This window comes from Sapajus apella, unplaced genomic scaffold (assembly GCF_009761245.1).
Source record: "Sapajus apella isolate SASKATOON/1434 unplaced genomic scaffold, GSC_monkey_1.0 scaffold23, whole genome shotgun sequence".
Lineage (NCBI taxonomy): Eukaryota > Metazoa > Chordata > Mammalia > Primates > Cebidae > Sapajus > Sapajus apella.
In genome coordinates this window covers 29230920-29256503 of record NW_022436963.1, presented here as the reverse complement: position 1 = coordinate 29256503, position 25584 = coordinate 29230920, and the positions used below count along the sequence as shown (strand labels likewise).

General features: G+C 36.8%; 1 protein-coding gene across 6 annotated transcripts in view; it reads right to left on the bottom strand.

Moving 5' to 3' along the window:
* Positions 1–25584, bottom strand: part of CNTN4 (contactin 4) — a 969481-nt gene that overhangs the window by 53580 nt on the left and 890317 nt on the right. For all 6 annotated transcript variants that reach the window (XM_032289676.1, XM_032289672.1, XM_032289675.1 and 3 more), the window contains one exon: positions 22225–22352. In XM_032289676.1, coding sequence (XP_032145567.1) covers positions 22225–22352 — 128 coding nt within the window. The remainder of the gene's footprint in view (positions 1–22224; positions 22353–25584) is intronic.

Genomic DNA, 25584 nt, shown 5'->3' with positions numbered 1-25584 from the left:
TAGATCTTGGTGAGTTGCCCTAAAATGCCGGGGCAACCTGAATACCTGCTACCGCACTTGTCTGCATGCTCTCCCTGGAAATGCTGCTGCAGCAGGACTGACGTGTGTGCAGCCTGGACATTTGCCTTTACTTGCCTGGCAGTGGCAGAGGTGACACAGAGCTGAAAAGAAATCGGAGGAAAGTTTCTGAAGGATAGAGCAAAAACATAAGGAGAGGAAACACAGGAAAGAAAACAGATAAAATGGAGGAAATCATAAGACCATTCTAGATAAAGAGAGAAGGATAAAAGTAGGAGAGAAATACATTCTCCACAATAAATCTCAATCTTCCAGAACAGAAGGAAAAAAGATTCCCAATTAAATAGGCAAACTGAGTATCAACCAGAAAAGATAACATTAGACTCCATAACAAATCACAATATTGTAAAAGTTTGGAACAATGAAGACAAAGAGAATAGCATATAAATGCTATGTGTGTATGTGTGTGTGTGTGTGTGTGTGTGTGTGTGAGAGAGAGAGAGAGAGAGAGAGAGAGAGAGAGAGAGAAAGAGAGGGAGAGAGAAGCAGGTCACATACAAAGAAATAGAAACTAGAATTGTTTTGGACTTCTCAAAGAATATGGAGGACAATATAATTTGGAGGACAATGGATTATTAATTCCAAAACTCATTAGAAAAATTATTTCTATCCTAGGCACGGTGGCTCATGCCTGTAATCCCATTGCTTTGAGAGGCCAAGGCAGGTGGGTCACTTGAGGCTAGGAGTTCGAGACCAGCCTGGCCACCATGGTGAAACCTTGTCTCTACTAAAAATATGAAAATTAGCTGGGCACAGTGGCATACACTGTAATTCCAGCTACTTGGGAGGCTGAGGTGGAAGAATCACTTGAACCCAAGAGGTGGAAGCTGCAGTAAGCTGAGATTGCACCACTGCTGAAATGCAACAGAGTGAGACCCTGTCTCAAAAAAAAAAAAAAAAAAAAAAAAGAACAGAGAAAAATTATTTCTATCCTAGAATTCCATTCCCGGCCAAACTATCATCATGTTTATAGTAAACCTCTGTAGGATATGTTTCTGAAAACAAAAGAATAAATCAGAAGAAGAAGACACAAGATTAAATAGAGAGGACAAAGGAAGAAACCGGCCAGGCAAGCAGTTAGGATGGGTTCTCAGTTGAATTCTTTCAAACAAAACAACAGCCTGAAAAATCAAGCTGCAGGCACCGATAAGGGAACTTGCACAGGGGGGGCCCGCCTAAGACATGCCCACAGCCACACAGATAAGAAAGAATACACAAGAAACTTGCCCAGACATGCCCACAATGGAAAATTCCAGCCCTGACACATGTACAGTAAGGAGAACAAAGCAATATGGAGTAACTAAAGCCAAGGGTCCATATGCACAGTAAAAGGATGGATGAAGCTACCAGAAATTTGTGCCTTATGCAAATGAGATCCCCAGCCCTCATTGGTTTCTTATAAAAGCCTCTGTATTCAACTGTGAAATGGAAACCCTCTTCCGAGTCCCCTCTCTGCAGTGGAGAGCTTTCTTCTTTGGCTTAATAAACTTTCGTTCCATCTCACCGTTGCTGTCCATACTCCTTAATGTTCTTGGTTGTGAGACAAAGAACTTGGGGTGATTCCTTGGGCTATGAGAGACTGCTACATTGTGCTGCATTGAAGAGATACGAGAGGAACTCCAAGGACCATGGTGAAGGAATGTCCTAGAAGGATATTTTATAGTATGTGTATAATCATATTTTAACAAGTTTTTGGAAATCGGCCAAAAGTTTGGAGTTTGAATTAGTAATGTGCATACAGAAACCCAAGCAAACAAAAAGAAACTAGGAAAAGCAAAAAGATTTACAAAGGAAGCAAAGAAGTAATCTTGGTTTGTTTCATTGCTCACTTGAGAATAGCACTGCATAGTCATAGTTATGTTATCATGTGTTAATGATCTAATCAAAATTATGACTTATTTACATTAGGAGGATGTGCGAAGGAGAGCTAAAGACTCATTTTCCAGAGTAGGCATTCAAAAGATAATCCCTAAAACTGAAGGATCAAGAGATACATTATTGAAAGATGAAAATAAATACCAAACCAATAAAAAAAAAAAATAAAAAAACCCAAAGAGGTGAATCTGGTTGCCTTTAGAAAAGGGAGACAAGGGGATAGGAGGGTTTATGTTTCTCATACTAAGCCTTTTAGAACCATTTGATTTTTCATTCTTTGTTCACATATAACCATAGGGAAAAAATTAAAACTGAGAAAACAAAACACTGTCAGGTAGACATTGTTATCCTGTTTCAGAGATAAGGAAACTGAGGTTTTTCACAGTTCATAACTAGTAGAGGGGAATTTTTAACCCAGGTGTATAGGTGTTCTTAATTACAACAATATATTAGGTTGGTGCAAAAGTAATCGCGTTTTTAATTGCATTAAAAGTAATGGCAAAAACTGCAATACTCTTGCACCAATCTATAGCTAGTTGCCTCTAGAAATATGGGTTGCTTTAGAAGGGAAAATACCTATTATGTAGAGTGTCTCTGTGTCAGGTTATATGTTTAATGCTCTGCATAATGTTATCCTTCTTAGACACCTAACAACTTAGGGAGGTGGGTATTCTTCTTTTGCAAAGGCAGAATCTGAAGCTTCCTCTCTAGGAAGTGGTGAAATCACCATTGGAGGGGAGGTTTCAAAGCCCACACTAAGAGGCAAAAGTGTTACATATTTTACTCTTCCCCATCCTATTTAATGAGTTGTGGAGATATTGTCAACCTTTACAGTTTTTTCAATATAAATGCTATTTCTTTGTCTTGCTGTTATTTAGTCTTAAAAAACTAAACTCTGATTTGTTTGTTTTCTTTCGAGGATCCATGCCAGGTAAAATGTTGCCTGACAGATTTTGTGTTCTGTGTTCATTTAGGAGAATGGCATTTTTCTGCTTGACTTGCTATAACTCCAAACAGGTTTGGATATGAGGCATTAGCATTTTTCCTAAACTGTCCATAAAAAAGGAGCTTAGTGTAGACTGAAAACTATCTAAACTTGATGTAAAATTATCTTTCCCAAGAAGTAATAACTCTTCTCTCCTAGTAGGAATCAATTATCTCAAATATGAAAACATACAATCTCTACATGGCTGAATAGTAAGCAATGATTATTTTATATCCCAAAAGATTTTTCTCAGGGAATCCAGGAGTACATTATAGACACATCATCAATCCAAATGACCCAGTTACTCAACATTATGAGGAAGTTTCCTAAATTACAAAAAAGGGTATGACTTAGGGTTGACATGTGTCCTTGTTTGCCCAGGATAGTCTTGGGGTTATCTCTGTTGTTCCAGCCTGTCCATAGCACCCCATTTATTCTAATTGGGATAAAAAATTATTTGATAGCCCAGTGTCACTTCACCATTGCTCCCATTGTGCTATGCCAGCACAGAATCTATTGCATACCCTACTTTTATCTTGCTCCCATGCCAATCTATGGTTACCAAGCCAGTGTTGTGTGATGGAGATGGATAAGGGAGTATTGTACCACACTGGTATTCTCTTTTTAATAGGATAACATCTGGAAAACAAGCATACATTTTATTAATCTAACATATTATTCTGCATACTGTTTCAAAATAAACACAACTTCATTTCTTAAGTGCTTTAAATTAAACAGGTTATTTGAAAAATGACAACACCCTTTGGATGAGGCATTCTAGATAACCACAAGCAGAGCCGGGTGACACCTTTTTTAGGCTATTGATTAAAATGATCTGATATACATCTTTCCAAGCACAGAATAATCCACTGGCATTACAGAAATGACGGTAATCTTACAGAGAAGTTTAATCAGATACACAAGAAATCATATCTATTCCTTGATAAAGTACAAGTTATTCAAAAATCAATCACAGACTCCCGTTGCTCATACTATCATCCTTCAGAAAACAGAATTCAGGACAGATAGATACTGGTTTGTCAAAGACCTAGTATGGAACAAGACATGCTGCAGACTTGAACAGTTCTCCCTGCTGAGAGCATTGATTTGTGGGTTTCATAATACATGCACAATAGTAAACAACATAAATATAAGAAGCAGATATACAGTAATGATTTACTTTTTCTGGGAGGAGAGTGACTAATCTCTCAGACTTCAGTGCTGCTACAAAAACACTGCTGGGATTTGTTACATTTTTAGGAAACTACACAGTAAGACACACAGTTAAGCACTTGGAAACATTGCTCTTGGATAAATGGTAGTGGAGGTGATGGGGGGAGGTAGTAAAAGGAATACAAACACAATGATATTGATTATCAGTTAAAGGTACACACTCAACAGCAGGGGCTCTTAAATGTTTGACAGAAAGAATTCTAATTCTTACAATAGGTTGTACTTCCCATTTTAAGGAGGAAAAATAGAAACTTCTAAAGATAATTATTTTGTTCCAGGCCATAGAGTTCATAAGAAAGTCTGGAGTTAGTATATGAATCAGGCCTGTCAGACACCAAAGCCCATGTCCCTTTCACTATGCCTTACTGACGACCTCTGTTTTTCCTTGGTCTGTTACTTACTAATTTGCTCAGTAGTTACTTTAATAACAAGAATTTGCTGAGTTCCTCCGTTAAACAATAAGGTACAGTAAAAGGCCTAACTATTGGGCCTTTGCTTGAATATCAAATTTTCCCTTTCTATTATCCTTTGCAAAAAGAATGAGCTGAGAGAGATGATCACTATCTCTTCCAAAAATCTCAAAGGGACCTCCTCATTGGGGCAATTTATGAATCAACTCTGAGATGGGATGATTCCAACACACTGCAAAAGGAGACCTGGTCATATGGTCCTTTCATTCATTCATTCTTCCATTTGTTCAAGAAATAGGTACACAGCACCTAATATATGCCAGATATGTCAAAGACTACGAGTATAGGTGAGTGTTGTGACCGTTAAGTTTATGTTCCCATGAGGGTGACATGAAATTCAAGTAACCAGCTGAAAGTATGTTTAGATAACAAAAGTATTATTAAAAATCTATACAGTGTGCTGTAGTACAATACACTTAATGTTTGTTTCCCCCACCCCCCAAATTACGATGTCGAAACTCTAATCCCAATGTGATGGTATTAGGAGGCAGGGCCTTTGGGAAATAATTAGGTCATGAGGGTAGATCCCTCATGAATGGAATTCATGCCCTTATAAGAAGAGGAAAGAAAGCTGGCTAGTTCTCTTACTGTCACGTAAGGATACAGTTGTAAATGACAGTTTGTAAATTTCCAAACCAGGAGGTAGGCCCTAGCCAGACTCTGGATCTGCCAGTGCCTTGGTCTGGAACTCTCCAGAACTGTGAGAAATAAATTTCTGCTTAAGCTGTGAAAACGGGGATCCTTGCTAAAAAGTGGCAAATAATTTGGCTGAATTGTGTTTGTGTTCTAGTGTTTTCTGGAAGGTAGAATATGCAAGTGATGACACTGGATATTTAGCTGAAGAGATTTCTAAGCAAAGTGTGGTGTAGCTTGGTTACTCCTGACTGCTTATAGTAAAATGTGAGCAGAGAGAAATGATCAGAAGACAGAATTAGTAAGCTAAAAGGAAGTAGAAATTAAAGATTTGGAAAAAATTTCAACCTATCCATACTGCAAGGAAAAAAATAAAAAGGAAAAAGCACTTTCTGAAGAGAATACAAAGAATGTGGTCAAGTGGCCTTTTGATAAGGAGATTAGCCTTGGTGTGAATCTGACTTAATCAGCCACCCCAGCAGGAAAACTCCAATTTAAACTGAAGAGGAAGAAGATGGGAAGAACTGAGGAAAGGCTATCAGAATTTTTGGATTTATAGAAAACCATAAAGCTACTTGGTGGTGAATGTGTGCTAATTTCCAAGACAAGGGAAAAGTGACCCTAAAGGCAATTCAGAGATCATCAGGGCTGCCTCTTGAATTTCAAAAGGACTGTCATCTTGCTTCCACAGAATAGGCAGCCTCACCCAAAGGCATGGGGGAAGAGCCACTCAGCAGAGCCCCGAAGAGCTACAGGTGCAGGACCACTGCCCCAGTGGGTCTGAAAGGCTTTATTTGTGAAGCCAAGTACGTAATGGCATAGACAAGATGTGAGCAGAATACAGCCATTTGGCCAGATGCTGGGGCTCTCATTGGTGGGTGTGAACAGTAGTCAGAGCAAGAGAAGAGAATAACTATTTCACCACTGGTGTGTGCTGATTAAGGTTAAAACATAATCTAATTTAGTCCTCCCAACTATCCTATGGAATAGGTACTATTACACACATTTTACAAGTTCACTTTCAACAGCTTATAAGTGGTAATGCTGAGATTTGAACCTGATTTGTCTATCTCCAAAGCCTATACCCTTCCCTCTATAATACAGCAGAAGAAAAAGGAACAGATGGACTATATTGAATCTGCCAGATACCTTCTCTGTCCAGTTACTCTGCCTTCAACATCAGGCACAATGTCACAGAAATAAAGAGGAAGGGTGCCCAGATTCTGTAGCGCTGCAGTGGGTGGAAGACTGATGGGGAACTATTCTCCGCGAGTGTTTTTTAGGAGTAGAATAGAGGGCTGTTTTCAGAGTAGAGGCAGGATCAGGAGAAACACCAAAGTAACTTTGGGAGCAGAAAAGTGGTTACCCCTAAGAATACATCAAGCTCTAGGAACTACATGATTCCTGGAGATCACAGCTGATGAATTTGCTTCATTACTTTCTTTTCTTCTTCATTCATTCTTTTTGTGTGTGCGCATGTGTGCAAATAGAGCACTGCTTATTTTTTCCTTTTAAAATTGAGATATAATACATATAACATAAAATTCATCTTTTTAAAGTATACAATTCAGGCCGGGCATGGTGGCTTACCCTGTAATCCTACTACTTTGGGAGGCTGAGACTTTTGGATGGATCACTTGAACCCAGGAGCTCTAGACTAGCCTGGGCAATATGGTGAAACCCTGTCTCAGTAAAAATACAAAAACATTAGTAGGGCATGGTGGCATACTGGTATGCACCTGCAGTCCCAGCTGCCTAGTGGGCCGAAGTGGGAGGATCACTTGTGCCCAGGAGGTAAAGGCTGCAGTGAGCCATGATCATGCCATTGCATTCCAGCCTGGGTGACAGAATGAGACGCTGTCTCAAAAATAAATAAATAAATAAACAAATATTAAGAAGATACAATTCAGTGTTTTTTTTGGGGGGGAGTACAATCATGACTGCTATCTAATTCCAGAATATTTCCATTACCCCCAAAAGAAGCCCTGTACTATTAAGAGTCAGTTGCAGCTCTTGCCTTCTTGAATCCCCTGGCCTCTGCAAATCTATTTTCTGTTTCTGTAAATTTTTCTATTCTGGGAATTTCATAGAAATGAAATGTTATAATATGTGGCCTTTTGCATCTGGCTTCTTTCACTTAGCATCATATTTTCAATGTTCATCTATATATCAATAGCATGTAGCAGTACTTCACATTCTTTAAGGGCTGAATAATAGTCCATTGTATGGATACACCACATTTGGTTTATCCATTCACCAGTTGATGGGCATTTGGGTTGATTTCACTTTTGCTATTATGAATAATACTTCTATGGACGTTTGTGTTTTCCTTGCCTTCTGTTACATCTATAAGTTTTCCTTGCCTTCTGATGCATCTACACACGGCTCAGTTTTAAAGTCAGTATCTAAAACAAAACATTTTATATACTGAAAACTGCCTTTAAAAGTCTCCCAGGAAGGGACCACCTTTCAATCAATATGCTGTTCAAATGAATCAGTTTTCTCTCTAGCTGGTTCTCTATGAACCACTTGAAGTGGCTTGCTTGTGTTTGGTGGCCATACTGTATAAAAATAATGTCATCAATTCTATTCAGCCTTGCGAGATGATCACATTTTGACAGATATATGAGGATCAAGGCAAACTGAGTCTAATGTCCTTTCAGGTCCTCAGCGCATGACCACTTGTGAATGAAGTGGTTGGTAAAACTGCCCACACTATTTAAATGGTAATTTATTTCTTTCCTTGAGTGACCATAACTTGACACATATAAAATAAATGTTCATAAAATAGAAATCTCTTGCACATGAAAAATTTCATCTCATTTTTGGGGGTGCCTGTGTTAGAATACCTCTGGATAAATTTGCTGTTAAAAAATAAATTTGAAATTAGAATGTTTTAATGCTTTATTCCAACTTCTTTATCAAATCAGAGAACTTTAGAACTAGAAGAGGCCTTCATTTTCTCTATTAAAGGCTCTTCATTTTACAGGTGAGAAAACTGGAATCTGGGAACCAGCCCCCAGATGTATAGGACCTTAGTTCACTGTTCTTTCTATTAGACTGCAATGATTCTCATATTTACAAATTGTAGAAAAAGTAGGTCATATCATCTCAGGTTTCATCCTATTTACAACCCTTATAACTCAGGATGTTACCAACCATTTTATTATTTTTCTCTCTCTATCTCTGTCTCTCTTTTTTTGAGCTAAGCTTTGAATTACATTCTTCCCTGGTTGGCAGAGAGTTCATGAAGGTAAATTAACCAAAAGGAAGAGCTACTTTGTCTATAATGTATGGCTTTTTCTTTATACACAGAACTTTCCTCAAACAGACTGGTGCACTAATAATTTTCACTGGAAGATAGCACCCTGATTTTCTGGAGCTGAAGCTTAGCACAAATTTTGTCATGCAAAGATGCTGGTCGAATCAATTAAAAATATTCATGAAAATTAGAAAATGGGTTTATGGGTATTTCATGGCCACTGTTATAGTACCATTACTCTACACTCTCCCTATTTCATTGGCAGTTGACAGGAAACCCCAGTCAGCCTCTAAAGAAAGCAGTCTTTTTAAAGACAGGACTAATTTGTTTCCTGGTGAAAGGTGACAACCTGCCTCAATTTGCTTCAGATTTCTCAATGATAATGACTTGTGTTTTCTTGTTCCAATTAACCACTCACTGCTCCTGAGAAGATCATGTCCATTCAGATAACTGAATTTCTCTTCCACTGATAACCTTCTGGTATACATATGGGAGTGAAATGCAGATTCAGTATAGAATCATGTACAGAATTATAAATAGAAAGATTTGAAACATTCTCTTCTTCTCTCAAATCCCCATCACAGTCAATCTTCATCTACTTAAAAATTTAAAAATTGGAAATAATCAAGAGCTGGCTTTTTTCATAGAGCAATGAGACTCACTTAATACTGCATGTCAAATGCTTACAGAGGATGTGGCATAACCTAAATGTGTGATTTAGAGCCATAAGAGAACACAAAATAATTAGGTCTGGGGTCAATTTAGAGAATGTATGCCCCATGTCTAAAGGCAGTCCAATTTAAAAGTTTTAAACACTCCGACAGCCAAACAATACAAGTCTGTGGGTTCAAGTCAAATTAGCCATGAGAGCTACCAATTTGTAACCTTTGGTCTATAACTGACATTTAAACACACCCGATGTTTCCTAACATGCCTATCTCCTTTTTTTCTCCTTACACACTCCTTATCCAATGATGAATCTGGGAAAAAATGATGAGGAATTCTTGGCTCAGTGCCATTCTTTCTCCTGGAAGGGTGAAGCGTGTACACCTATTGGGTTGATCCTCCGCTCCTTATTTTTCCTTCTACAGTGAGAGAGACTTGAAGTTGTGTAGTGTTATAAGTTTCCTTAATTTGGAGTTCAGTGTTAGGAAGCCCACTATTGCTATGTCCCTGAGCCACATTACCCTTTATCAGTAGCAAAGCTGACAATTGATTTTCATCTGCCCAGCTACCTCAACTTACTTCTCAAGTGGTTGAAAACCCAGGCACTGAATAGAGCACTATTTACTGAATCCCTTCAAATCCCAACATATGATTACATAGAAAAGGGATACTTTTATTGGACTCTATTTTGAGAATATGTTACTTGAGGATATATTACTCAAAATTAGCAGAATAACCTTTTCAGCCCACACTGAATTCCTGATTATGGATGAATTCACACTGAAAAAAAAAAAAGAAAAGAAAGAAAGACTCTACAATAAGAAAACAAAGTCAATGTGACAGAATTCAACCTAGCAGCATTCTTTTGCTCTGGAGTAGAAACATATTAGGGCAGAAGTAAGTTTTCAAAGCTATAAAGTCAGAGAATGACAACATTTTAGAGTTGGGCAGAACATATGAGTCAACATTTAATTAGGGTAGGCCCTAAGAATGCTAAGATAATAGAAAATGACCGTATAGGTTACTCAAACCACACACTTGCATCTAATGCATCAACTCTTTCTGCAATATTTTCCCAGAGTAGTTGTCTAGTCTGGAAATGAGTGTCATCAATAATAGGCCAATGGCCTAATTATTTGAAATTTTTCCTTTTATCAAATCTAAGTAATATCTTCTGCTCTAATAGTTCCCACTCATCTCTTATGGTCCCTCTGATGTCACAGAGTTTGATATCTCTCTAAATGTTTGAAAACATTGACCACCCTTCCCTTCCCTCCCTCTATAAGGCTTCTCTTCCTTGGCTTATCCAGCCTCAGTCTCTATAGCTATTCCTCCTATCATCCCACTTGTCACTCTTTAAGGTGATTTCAAATTTCAGTGTCTATCTTAAAATAAAAGTAATGTTTTTCCAGTTGTATTTTTATCAGTAGATCCCTATATTTCCCCTCTCTTGTTCTGGAGACTATTATGTTCTAGATTTAATTTGCTTTTTTAAAGAGTACATATATTGTTGACTCATCAATGATGTTATAGTTATCTAAGACCTATAACACAACATGACTCTAAAATTTGACTCTCTCATTCTGAGTTTTGAAGAAAAATGCAAATCTTTATGTATTACTATGAAGATGAATCTTGTCACATTTGGTTCATATGATTATCTTTTTAAGTAATTTTGAATATTGATTCTAATATTTATTTCCTAATGATTAATGTGATCAGAAAATGTATTCAGCATGTTATCAGTAATGTAATATGTCAAGTGACAAGAAAGTTCAGTAAGAAATGTTTGAGGAAAGGGAAGAGAAATGGCTAGAGATTTCATTCCTCCATTGACATTAATCCCTTCTATGGTTTGAATGTTTGTAGCCCTTCCAAAATTCATGTTGAAACATAATCCTTAATGCAACACTACTAAGAAGTTTGGCTTTTAGGAGGTGACTGAATCATGTATCATGTAGGGAGTTTTTCTTTTTCTGTTCCATCCTCTCTGCCATGTGAGGACATAGTGTTCCTCCTCTCTGGAGGATGCTGTGTTCAAGGTGCCATTGAGGAACTGAAAACTGGGCCCTCCCTAGACCCCAAACCTGCCAGCACCTTGATCTTGGACTTTCCAGCCCCGAGAGCCATGAGAAAGAAATTTCTATTGTTCACAAGTTATCCAGTCTATGGTATTTTATTATAGCAGCACAAATGGACTAAGACAATCCTCCAATCAACACTTTCAGGATAAAACATGTGAAGCAATTCTCCTAAACGTGCTCCAGATTCCTCTCTCTATCTTGCCCACATAGATATCACAAGAGTGGTTATTTTTGTTTTGTTTTGCTGATGCTATTTTGACTAGCAGGAGATAAAGAAATATTCACAAAGACATCAGGCTAGTCCTTATTTATTGTTCAAAATAATCTATACTGGTAGAAAGATATTAATGAAAAAAGAAGTTACAAACAGTGTATACAGTATGATCTTTTTGTGATAAGGATATTTATTTACAGATCTGAGAAGAGATACATACACAGTCAAGATACAGATGTAGATACAGATTGAATTCAGTGTGGATGTAATTCTAGAAGAAAATATTTAAAAAATTACGTGGATCTCTCTGAATGATGTGATTATCTTTTCCCTAATATTTCTATAAAATATAATTAACACATAATTTTTAAAAAATCGTATGCTGGTGGTAATTTTCATTCTATAATCTCTTAGAAGAAGCAAAATTTCCACTAAAGTTAGTGTCATGTCACTTAGCTACAGTTAGTAAAATCTGTTTTATTTCCATTAAAAAGAGAATCAAAATGTTTGCCTGTTCTCTACAAATCCTAAAATATGAGCAATAGTGCCTCATCTACGCGTGTGTTCCCCTCACTTTCCACTGTATTTTCCCTGAATATGCTAAGAGCCTTCATGTATTTGGGGCCATTAGATAAATTTCTTTTGCCTGGGATTACCTTGATTTTTTTTTAATCTGGCAGACTCTTACTCATACTTCAATTCCCTGTTCAATTATCACCTTTACCTCTTTGTTAGTTATGCCTTCCTTTGTGTTCATTCTATACTCTGAACACAGCTCTGTGTCTTTGTTTATCGGTATCTACTCCTAAAGGCTGAGCTCCTAAGTTTGCAGGCTTTGTTGGATGTAGGCATTCCTGAAGAACTTGTTGAAAATGAAAATTCCTGGGTCTCATCCCTGGAGATTCTGGTTCTGCAGGTCAGAGGTAGGGCCCAGGAAAATGCCTTTATTTAAAAACTTCTACATGATTCTGATGCTTGTGGTCTGTGTCTCACAATGGCCTCCAGGGATGGAGATAGCTACATCTTTCGTACCTTTAGATTATTCCTTCATATTTGAACTGCATCAGAGTGTCCCCTCATCAACTATACTAGTCATTATAATTTAATTTCCTTTGTGTTACACATGAAGAAGTGTTGGTACAAATTGCACAGTGACCAGTGTTCTACCTATGCTGTGGACAAAACCAATGGAGGCAAATACATCTATGTTTATGAAAGTATACATGGAATAGAAGGCAGTTCTGATTTAACCATTTAGATCTTCTAGATGGAATCCAAGCTTTACTTACATTTATAAGTAGTTCTACTTTTGAGGAGAGAGAAAAGGGAAAAAAGTTAAGAAAATGACAGGTGGCATGTGTTCCAGTTTGGGAAATCTTGAAAGCAATGTTGCTAATCTTCATTTAATTATGTCTTGCACTTTTGCACACTGATTACAGACCTGCTAGAAGGCCACACAAAAAAGCCACTGTTACTCTAAATGTTCTGCTTATATTTTCTCTTCCATAACCAGGAACCTACTTTCAACTCCTCAAATGGATACATAAAAGAGACAACCATTTTAACCTTTTAGAAATGGATCTTCTACAGTAAATCAGAGAGAGATGATGAAAATGTTAATTAACTTGCTTTCATCTTGGTCAGATTCTGTATTTAACCTAAAGGCCTAAAGTCTTTTGGGCAGTTTTCTTAAATCTGATTGCTTATGACAGCCAGAGAAATTCAATCATTATTTGGTGGGGCTGCTTCTTTGAGAGAGTAATACTTCTTCTGCCTCTGGCACAGGAAACAAATGCTAAGAAAGGAAGGTGAGATTCACTCATGAATTATTCTGACACATCTCCTTTCTGATTCAAGGCTTATAAGAGACCAAGCTTTCCCTTTCAAACTTGGGACCAACTGTTGGCTCCCCCACATGGGACCACTTCTAACATACAAGGAAACAGATGATTTAAAACGTACACAAAGACACACCACAAACTTTTTTTCTGAGAGACCATGTGCACATAAAACCAGCTTACATGACAAAGCATCATTCTCAAACCACAGGAAGTTCAAATATTTAGAAACGGAAGGTAAAAGTGCCTAATTATACTTTTCTCTTTATTTATTACACAATTAGCCATTTAGACTCCATTTCAGCTATGGAAATTATTTTTAAAGAGTCCATAGTTTGAAAACAACCTACATTGAGCTGTAAACATTTAATGAACTGAAAAGCTTAACATAAACCATTTGTTTCTTTCAGTAAAGGAATAACTCTATGGCAAGATGACAGATGTAAGATGACAGATGTACTTTAAAAAGACATGCATGAGGAAAAGATAGATTTTTATTTATGTATTTCAAAAACATATAACTTAAATAATGCTGAGGATGTGTTCAGAAGTAGTAGCAGAGGTAGGTGAGAGATCTATGCTTTTTAATATCAACTTCCTCTTGAGTAAGAACTTTATCTCAAAATCATACCGATTGCAAAAGAGCTGAAACGAGGCAATTAGTATGGCCTATGACAGCCATGAAGAATGAAACGTGAGATTTTCAATGCAAGCCAGATGGATATCTTCAATATACTTCTTATTATCTGCTTGTGGTAATAAGTTCAATTAAACTGAATCAGTATAACATAAGTCTCTTTGAATTGCTGGAAAAGGAATTAATTATGTGCTTCACATTTAATGAAGCCAAAGAGTCATATTCTATTTGCCTTTTTTGTTTGTTTTATTTATTCTGATTAGTAAGTATTCATTACAAAAAATTCATTAGTTCATTCTATAGGAGAGTTGTTTTTTTTTTTAAGAAAGAAATTATTTGTATGGAATGGGTTAAATATCACCAGGTAAAAGGTATCTCCTCTACAGTACCTGCAAGAGAACTAAAAGAAAATACCCACTGTCTGGATGACTTTGCCTGCAGTATCTGACCATATGGGATTCTGACCTAAGATATTATTTTTAATTTGAAATATTTTTACAGATAAAACTACAACAAAAATTTACCAATACGTGCTCATATTCCCTCTTCTAGAATTAGCAGGCTTTAACACATTTTCATGTACCTCCAGCCTTTTTCCCCCCATGAATATATATTAAAAATTTACCCAAACAGATATTAGCAATACAGCTAAAGTCCTTCCACACAATCTCACTCCAGGCATCCTCCCCCAAAATACTGAGTTAGTGCTTATGTCGCATGTATATTCTGTATTCAAACATTATAAGGTATTATTTTATGTTATAAATTTTATATTTAATCATACTATATATTAAATAAAATGATATCGTATGTATTATTCTTTAATTTCCTTGTGTATTTTTTATTACAAACAACAACACGTGTAAATCTCACTAGGTTAAATCCCCAGAAATGGAATTGCTGGGCCATAGAGATTGCACTTTTTCAATTTTACTTGCTCTCCACAATATCTATTCCAATTTCTATCCCAACTCAGAATGTGTGAGTACCATTTTCCTCATATAGTCACCAAAAAAAGGTACTGTTAGATGTTTCTCTGTTGCCAATCTCATATGTAAAAACATCATACCACACTGATGCTTACATGCCTTTCCTTGATTATTAATAAGGTGATGCTTCTGCACAGCTTTTTGGCCCACAGAGTGTCATTTATGCCAAGAGCAGAAATGCGAGCCTGCCTTCAGCATAGAGGATTTGCTATGAAAGGACAGTTGGCATAGAGAATGTAACAACTAAGGAATTATATCTTCCCTCTATACTAAGGATGAAGAAGTGATGGGCAGGTTGGAGTCAGGACCGACTGTCATGGTATGTAATCAGCATTACAAAAAAAGAGAAGGTTTTACAGAGAGATTTGGACAAAAGGGGAATCATTCTATTTAGGATTGATATTGCCAAAGGCATGTTATTTGCTAAATCTACGTGGCTCTCACACATGTCCACAAGAATGTCAAAGGAAATAATCACGCCCGGTTTCATCAGGTTTCCAGGTTATGTCATGCTTTGTGAACACAGGAAGAACAAGAGGCACAATTACCTACCCTTCTTTTAAGATTCTCCTACCTTAGCTGGTATCAAATCCAGGGTGATAGATCTCAGATCTAACAGGATCTAGTATTGAAATGTCCTGGCCAGATGTTCTTCTACTGAGGGACCTACCATAATTAGCATTTAGCGCTTCTAATGACAAACTTTTCCTTCCTACTCTAGATGCCTAGGGTCAGAATTTGTGTTAATCCTATTAGAAATACCCTTAATTATCACTTAGAAATAATTGGTTCCAGTGGAAGACATCTAATTAGGTTGAAATGTATTCAGTTATAAGGGACAATGTTAAAAGCTTTTGTTGTGTATTAGCAGCCAAACGTCATTGTATGATACTGATTTCTGATTGATCCCCTGTCAAATCTGGATAAAGTCTTCAATAATTTTACATAGTAGGCTGCTTCAAACTCATTTGCAAAAAAAAGTTCCAACTGAAAAAACTCTACTTTATTGCATCTATTATGGTATGCATGGAAAGGTTGATATTTCCCAATGTCCTACAGTTAAAACAGAAGAATTTTATACAGTGTGCAATAGTAATGCTGTGGATGCTCTTTGGTGCTGGTTTAAATGAAGAAATCTGTTAATGTAAATATAAATAAACATTCTATGGGATGAACAATGTGCACTCTTTCTGAAAATAAAGAAATCCATTAAATGTTCAGTAAACCACAGGAACATCTTCAGTTTGCAGGGCTGAAGAATGAAAATACAAAATAATTTCTTGTTAGTTGTATGTGTGATCTTAGTTAATTTCTACTAAAGACTTCTTTTCTATTAAAGCTATTTAAAGTATAAATTTATTTTTTCTTATTATAAAAGTAATTCTATGCACTGAATTTAGAAATTTAAAGAAACAGAAAAGCCAAAAGGGCCGAGTACGGTGGCTCGCACCTGTAATCCAAGCACTTTGGGACGCCAAGGAGGGCGGATCACAAGGTCAGGAGTTCAAGACCAGCCTGGCCAATATGGTGAAACCCCATCTCTCCTAAAAAATATACAAAAATTAGCTGGGTGTGGTGGCACACACCTGTAGTCCTAGCTACTCGGGAGGTTAAGGCAGAAGAATCCCTTGAACCTGGGACGCAGAGGCTGCAGTGAGCTGAGGTTGTGCCACAGCACTCCAGCCTGGGTAACAAAATGGGACTCTATCTCAAAAAAAAAAAAAAAAAAAAAAAAAAAAAAGAAAAGAAAAGAAAAGCCAAAAGAACACTGTTAAAATCCAGATGAAATTAGGATAAAACTTTATATAGTCAATTTCAAAATAAGAAAAAAAATTCTATTAGATAAAGAACATGCAGACCGAGAATTATGAGGTAAAGGTGGAACAGTTCAGCTGATTTAGGTTGGTGACAGTGGGAGGTTTAGGAAGTGAGTAGTGTTTTGAAAAAACACCAGGTGATATCCTTCCTACTTTAGGTCTTCTTAGCCTACTATTCTGGTTCCAGCTGTGTGAATCCTCCCCTCATGCTGGAGAATCAAATTGAATAATTTTTACAGTGTCTGCCAAGTAATTTTCCTCCTCTCTCTCAATCAATAATGTATTGCATCTCCTCTGATTTTCAACTTGTATCCAAGTTCTAAAGTCAACCCTTTGGATACTAGGGTGGGGCTAAGGTCCTGGGAAAGAAACCTCCCTACCAATTCCGGTTACTAATCAGACTCAAGGACATGTGGAAATGTCCAGCATGCAATATCTCCACGGGGTATAAGAAAAGTTGTGTATAGCCTGGCCAGACTACACCTCGGACAGAATTTTGAAGATCTGAGGAAGAGGAAAAATTATCAGAAGAAAGGATCAGTAATTCATTTTTTCTTTGAAGGACTTAATTAATAGTAAATATTTAAGGTTTTGCAGAAGTGCCAAAGTTGAAGATATTAATAGGTACTTATATATTACAGAGTCTCTGTCATAACTACTCAACTTTGCTGTTGTAAGGCAAAAGCAACCTTAGTTAATATGTAAAAAAATGACATGGCTGTCTGACAACAAAACTTTATTTATGGACACTAAAACATGATTTTATAAAAGTTTCACATGTTCAAAAATATTATCGCTCTTTTGATTTTTTTTCCCAAACAGCTATATATGTGAAAATCATGCTTAGCCTTTGGGGTATACAAAACTGGTACGAACTTGGCCCACAGGGCATAGTTCGAAACCCTTGAAATGCAATGTTCTCAAACTCTGGTGTGTGTAAGGATCAACTAGGGTATTTATTTTAAATGTAGGCTTTTCCAGGCCTCCCTAGAGAGTTAGATTTGTTAGTGTAGGAGTGAGACCCAGGAGATCTGCATTTCTAATATGCACTCTACTGAATGAACTTTCACTTGCTAGGTGGCATGCATGTACAAAGTTCTTTGGTGTAGGACAGTGTTTCCCAAAGTATAGTCTATAACTACCAATTGCAAAATTGCTCAATTTCAGTTTGGATGTAGTTCAGCAAGATGACTATGGTAACAGCATCCATAGCTTCATGCCCTACATTTCATTTTGAGTCGTGGAGATGTTCGGCAGGAGTGAGGATTGCTATTACCATAGGTATCTTGTTGAACTACATCCAAACAAATACTCTAAGTTGCTCTTCTCTAGGTCTGCTACTTAAAAATATCTGTCATATGAAAGCTGTATAGTAGAGACACTGCATCATGCAAAATCCTCCCCCAACCCTTTAACTCTGCTGTAGAGATAAAAATGATTTATCTTTTTATATGCAGTACATTTATATTTATATGCAGTACAACACTGCATATAAATGTACCCTACCCTCCATATAGTTCTTAATGATGTCAATGATCACAAAAGCACATTTTTGTTCAAAGGTCAAACATCATGCTTTCTGTTAGGATGTGAGGGTTTGACTTAAGAACTGTTCTTGCTTAAAATGAAATAGCAAACCAAATCCCAAATATATTATAACTAGCTTGAAAAATAAAATCAGTAAAAGTTAGGAATTTAGATGATGGGGTGATAATTAAGAGCCCCCTGGGCACCTGTCAGAATTCTGCAGTTTGGGAGCCTGCTCATGCAGAATCTGAATATTTATCCATGTGATGATTGCTTGTCAGAGGTTTATTCTAAACCCCTCCTTCTCCTCCCCTACTTGCTGACCCTGTGTTTGACACTATCTTCAGCCTCTCTCCAAAACATGGGGGCAGGGGTAGGGAGAAAGAGAACTGGATTTGAAAAGCATGGTTAATGATAGAACTGCTGTAAAAAAGTTAGAAAATATGTGTTCTGATGCCTGACCTTCACCGTGTTTTAATCCCAGACACATGAGGAGATCGGAATGAATACAAGCACATTTTAAGGTTAGAGAACACCTTCTCTGATAAATGAGTCCCTTTGTAGATCTCAAAATTGAATTAAAATACAGCACTCAGTTATATTTTGGGCTAAGCTGTTACATTTGCATTAAAGGTGCAGGACTCAAACATTTTGATGTGGAATTCAGGACTTGGCACAGTTCATGCAGAGTTCAGAATGGTTTTCTCTGCCTATATCGTGCTTTATGGGGCAGATTTCTAAATTATATTTCTCAGTTTATGTTAATGTCTCTAGCAGTGTGGATGGCCCCTCTGCAGACACACATACTTCCCATTAATGCTAATGGGAGTCAGAACCAACCACACTGGGAGATAAATGATCTTTCAAATCTCTTCTGACCTTATCTAAAGTAACAAGATTGTTAACTCCTGTGAACATATTGGCCAAATAAAGCTTTATTCCCCCACCTCACCTAGAAGTAGAATATAAGAATCAGAGGACCTCTGTGGAGAATCTGACTGCAGCTCAGAACCAGGAGCCACTACTAGAAATAACTCTGCTTGGAAACACATGAATTCTACCTGTCAATCAAGCTACCTGGGCACATCATCTCTTAACCTCATCCTTAACACATCCCTGCCTTTCTCTTTTTGTACTGGTCAGGTTCTTTCTGCCTCAGTCCTTCCTCTTGCTCTCATCTATTAGGAAATTTCAGTTTTTAAAGTGTTCCTTATGTTTCAGCAAATCATGTGGCTAGCATAGGCAGGACATACTCATTCTACATCTGCAAGTCCACTAAAACTCTCCTGGAAATTGTCCTCAATTCATGTTTCCTAGTTTTAGACATTCACATATACCATTTTCATTATTTTTTGCGTATCCTCCTGTAACAATACATATTTAGTACTTTTCTTTGTACTGACTCACTTCTTAAATTTATTTTGAAAGGTTGTTATCATTGCAGTTAATGAAAAACTAGTGTTTTCCTAATATACCTTGAAAGAAACAAATAGTTAACAAAATAAAAAAAAATTGAAACTGTAAACTGCCTAAAACTATATCCTATACTTGCTTGGGTGAATAGCTGTTCACATTTTACTAGAAGGCAAGAAATAAATTATTTCATTTGTTAGAATAGGTAAAAGTTACTATCTCAGCAATATTTATACCCACACAAAAATGAGGCAACGATAACATATTTCATCCCTGATATATTTGTAGGTTTTGCACCATGATTCAGTGTAAGATGAGCATCAGGGAACTGCACAGTTGGTTGGGAATGGTTTTGTCCTGGGGCTTGTGGTATCACTGGGATGCAAACCCTGATGAGAAATAGAGGCCTCTCCTTTCTGCCAACTCTCAGGAGAGTCAAGGAAGCCAATACTTTCAAGAAGGAGGATAATAAAATACAGAACATACCTTGTTCCTACCTGTGAAAATACCTTACTTTTAACAATGTGAGATGCCATATATATATGGTTTCTCTGCTTAGCTGTTTCTAATCTTTCATACTCTTAGTCATTTCTTTATTATAGGCTCACTTCTTTTTGTTAAGTATTTTGTTTGGGTGGAAATGTCGTAAATGTTCACTTCAACATGATTTAGAATACATGCATATACATTTAAAAATATATAAACAACAAAACAAATATTAGTATTTCTTAGGTGCCAGCTACCCTGGTAATCACTTAGCATGGATTTCCACAGTCATCAAAACAACCTCATTTTATGAAAACATGTTTATAAACAAAACAACTACTAATATTTCCTAGGTGCCAGGCACCACGCTAATCACTTAACATGGATTTTCACAGTTATCAAAGCAACCCCATGAGGCTGGCACTGCTATCATCTCCACAGGCTAATTTTCTTGTCTAAGAGCTAGTAAGCGGCAAAAATGAGATTCAAACCCAGATCACTCTGGCTTGAATCCCTGCCTTTTAACTATAATTTAAGATGCTGCCCTAATATTCTCTTATATCTTCATAACTCACAAATAAACTATAACAGGTCCCAGCTCTGTGTCTAACCAGCTCTGAAGCACTGAGGTCTCTCTTGGTCCTAGATGATCACTAAGCTTCCTTTAGCCGAGATAGTCATACATTAGCAAAGACCTCTAGTTAGAATTGTGCTTTACAAATACCATCTAACGTCTTTTTCCTTTGCCTCTGAAACAGAGTGAACAAGCAGTCAGTCATACACTGATGCTAATGCCCTGAGGAAGTAGTAAACAGACTGAAATAGTTGGAATCAATCTAAACATATATTTAGTTCTAACTCTTGGACTTCCAATTTTCTATTTGCACAGTTAATGATAAAAAGACTTCCTGAAATAGTAGTACATTTCCAACTTCCTATGACTCTAAAATACATAATTAGGTAATTTTTAGCTTTCTTCTTTAAATTAAAGTGAAGGCAATTTTTAAAAAAATATTTTTATTTTTCCTTCATCTACCTTCATAAAGGGAGCTACAAATGGGCCAGAAGGAAAAATATGATATAACTCATCTTATAAATTACTCAGGAACAGGAAGAATGGGTAAAAACATTTCCTGGTGAGGCAAAAAGAACCAAGGAAAACTCAGAATCAGGATCCGGGTTTGGGTCTCCTTCTGCTACTCATGACCTTAAGAGAACCACCAACCTGAGCCTCATCTTCTTCAGTCAAATTATTGCCAAGATCCCTTCAACTCAAAAATTCTATGACAGGGCAATATATAAAGTGAAGGAAATGCAAATGAAATATAAATTAAGATCTCCTTCTTTTTAATTGTTACTTAGCACTTTCAGCCCATGCCACGAAGCTGATATTGAAATAGTTTCACCATGTGCTTTGCTAAGAGCTTAAAGGACTTTCTGTTACAAAAACTATAAAGTGCCCAGGCTATGGTATGTGGGAATTTTATTTCCTTAAAACTGACAAGGTTGGCTGAGTGACTAAGGCAAAGCACAGAGGTGATGAAAACCTTTTATTAGTATAATAAGCCATATCCATATCTCTGAATAAAAGGGACAGCTATCTTAAAAATTACCAAAGTCATTGTTTAAACAATGTTTGCTAAAAATAGTACATGAGTCTTGAGTTTTTAATTTGTTGCCATAGTGTTCCTAGACATGAATTTCAAATTTATAGAGACTTGAAAGAAATTTAATTAAAGGATTGAAGATAACATTAGTTATAATACTATAATAGATACAATAGCTATAATTCTCAAAATTGTATTGGATGATTCTGAAATAAAATAGCCTTTCAATCATATTCATTACCAGGAGTTTTCTAAGAATTATTAATCATATCATGTTTGCCGTGATGAATTAATTTAGCAACACAGTGATATCTGTACATATTAAAATGAATGATGCCACTTCTATAGATTACATTATTAGACATGAGAACACATATATTAATATATGAATTCTTTGGGTTAGCCATTACCTTTCACTACCAAGTTTCCAGTACTGCTAGCAGTTCCAAAATGGTTAGTGGCTATACAGGTATAACTCCCAGCGTCTGATTTAGTAACGTTGATGATTCTGAGGTTTCCATCTTCAGAAATGGTAATTCTGAAATCAAAGTAAATGAACCAAAAATGGTGAAATTTATCTCATATGACTTATTGCAAATTATTTCTATCATTCTGTCATCTTTCAAACCATAAATCATTGCTACATTATTTGACAGCCTCATCTTTATTTAGGATATTTGTCCAATACACATAAACATAATTAAGATACGTGACTTGTTTAGTGTTTTTAATATTTTTCTTGTTAAAATGGTCTCAATAGTCATTTGGAATAACCATTATAAATATTAAATAGGTTGTGACAATTTCTCTTTCAGAGCTCTAACCACATTAGGCAAAGGGAAGGCTTATGGTAGATCACCATTAGTCTTAAAACTGCTAATGAGGAATAAGAAAAAAAATCCTTTGATTAATCAATTTAAGCATTTTCATTGAAAGTACTTTTTTCTAAATTAGAGGCTTAAATTAAATGAGGTATTATTAACCATATTAATTTCTAAAATATGTCAGCCAATACATTTTTAATGAGACGTAAAAACTGAACTTAAAAAATTAAAATATTCCACAACTCAGTGTGACTTTGGCAGAATAGCAAATGTGGACGGCAAGCCTCAGGCCTTACAAATAGGGTCAAACATCTACTTTCTGCAGGGAAGAAAATGTTTTTGTTGACCGATGCAAAATCTGGAAGAGGAAGAATTTTAAAGAACTCTATTTTCAACACTACTACCAGAAGAGAGTAGGAAAATACAAAGATAAATAAGACAGACAGCTTGGCTTAGAGGCTTGTCAGAGAAATAAAAAACGTACACAAATAGCTCATTTAAGGTAAATGTCTATTACATTTCTCTTATATTTCAAATCTGCCCACATCTTTCCATCTCTTCCGCTCCCTCCTTCCCACCTAGTCTATCAAAACAGCCTCCTAATTGGTCTGCCTGTTTCTACTCTTGTCCCTCAAATTTATTCTTCAGTCAGTGACCAGATGATCTTTTAAGATTTAAATCAGATTATATCACTCTCTTGGCTTAAAGCTACATCCTTGGCACTGCCACTACATTCTGAATAACTTTCTCATTAGAGCTTTATTGTAAAGCCTAACGGATCTAACTTTTTAAAAAGCTTCTCTTGCTTACTGTTTTGTTCTAATACTTCTACCCTTCAATGAGCTCGAGTCACAGTGCTGTTCTGCATGTTACTAGAGTATCTGAAATATTCTCACTTCAGGTCCTTTGCACTTGCTGTTCTGCCTGCTTTGAACATCACTTCCCTGTATCTTGACATAGCTGTCACCTTCTCACCTTCAGGATCTCAGTGTAGAGGTAGCTTTTCCTTATAGATCTTTCCCAACTCACTGTTTAAAGTGGGTCTCCATGTCTCCCTGTCTCCCTGTTTTCATGTAGCCACTTTATTTCTTCCCACTAAATTCAATCTGGAAATTTTATTTGTTTGCTTGTTAGTTGTCTTATTGCATAGAATGGTAGCGTCTCTGAGGGCAGGGATGGTGTTTGTCTTACGACTGAACCTCCTGGGTCTAGGACACAGGATGGTATGTAGTAGATACTAGAAATATTTAAATGGATAAGTGAATAAGTGAATAAATAAATATCCTAAAGGAAAAATTGATAATATGCTGTAGGAATTCAGAGTGGCTGAACCACTTGGCACTAGTGCTAGACTTAACAGAGTCCTTTCAAATATCTGAAATAAGGGGGCTATGATGGGCAAAGCCTCACTTCATAGAACTTTTGAGTAAGCATTTAAAAAACACAGGTGAAGGTGTAAATGCATGGATTTGCAAATGTTGCATATATATTTGTGAAGGCTTTTATGGATGGAGAAGCTATAGTCTTCCTGAGGACCCGGTCCAGATCTATCAGTCAGGCTGATGAGAGTGTATGAAGGTGGAAGAACTCTAAAAAGAATTTTGGAATCAAAGGATTGGGAGTTCACATTCCATTGCTGTTGGTTCTAGCTGTATGGACTAAAGGCAACTTGCTTCACTTTGTTTTTACTTCCTCTTCCATAAAATATAAGTAACCATGTCCATCTTACAGATTGATAGCAAGAATTAGATAAGATAGGATCAGTAAGATTCCTAGATGTTTCCTGATACGTATTTATTAGGCAGTGGTTCTCTTTCATCTTTAAAACTGTGTTCACCAGGCTGGGTATTGTGGCTCACGCCTGTAATTCAAGCACTTTTGGGGGCTGAGGTGGAAGGATCACTTGAGCTCAGGAGTTCAAGACCAGCCTGGGCAACATGGCAAAACCTTGTCTCTACAAAAAAATACAAAATTAGCCAAGTGTGGTGGCTTGCGCCTATAGTCCCAACTACTTGGGGGGCTGAGCTAGTAGGATCACTTGAATATAGGAGGTGGAGGTTGCAGTGAGCCAAGATTGCACCACTACACTCCAGCCTAGGAGACAGCATGAGACCCTGACTCAAACGAACAAACAAACAAAAATTGTGTTCTCTTAGTCATTTGTACATATAGGCAAAATTGGATAACATTCTTTTAATATGTTTTCTTTTAACATAGTAATTAAATAAGTCTTCTTTTTATATTTTGACTGTTATTTCTAATAATCTGAAATCAATATACCAATTAACGGAGTCATCCCTAATCAAGGTACAAGATGCAGACAGGGCACAAGGGCACGTGTGGTTGGGCAGTTTGTAGTGGCTGGCGGTACCTATGCTGCTTTTTGGTAGAGCTCTGGCATGGGACGCCTTGGCCTTGGGGCTGGGGTGAGCCATGCCCCTGGTGGAGGCAAGGGAGCTGAGCTGGAGCCTCGGCCAGTGAGGTGCTAACTCCTAGGCTGACCGTTGCTGCTGAGGGATTTGTGGGTCACTATGTTTTGCAAACTTGGAAGCATAAGAGCCTGAGGTAAAACATCCCTGTTTTTCAAAGTCTACTGAAATCCGCCCTCAGTGATGTCTATAGAGGTGTCTGAATCCAAAGTGACAAAATGAGAAGCAGAGGTGTAAGTCCTCCTGCCAATAAAGAAAGAATAAGAGATGCTCATCAAAAAATTATTCCCTTAATCACTCAGGTAAAGGAGAATGTTCTTACATAGCTGCCAAAATCTATGAAGCTAAACATTTACTAGCAGATTAAGGTTAAAGTTATGTAAATGTATGATGAATTTTAAGTTCTTAGTAGTTTACATATATGACTACCAACTTCTTATAATAAAATGTCTCAAAGCTACAATTTAGAAAAATGATTTAGCATAAGCCAAATCAAAGCTCTGGCTAAAAAAAAAAA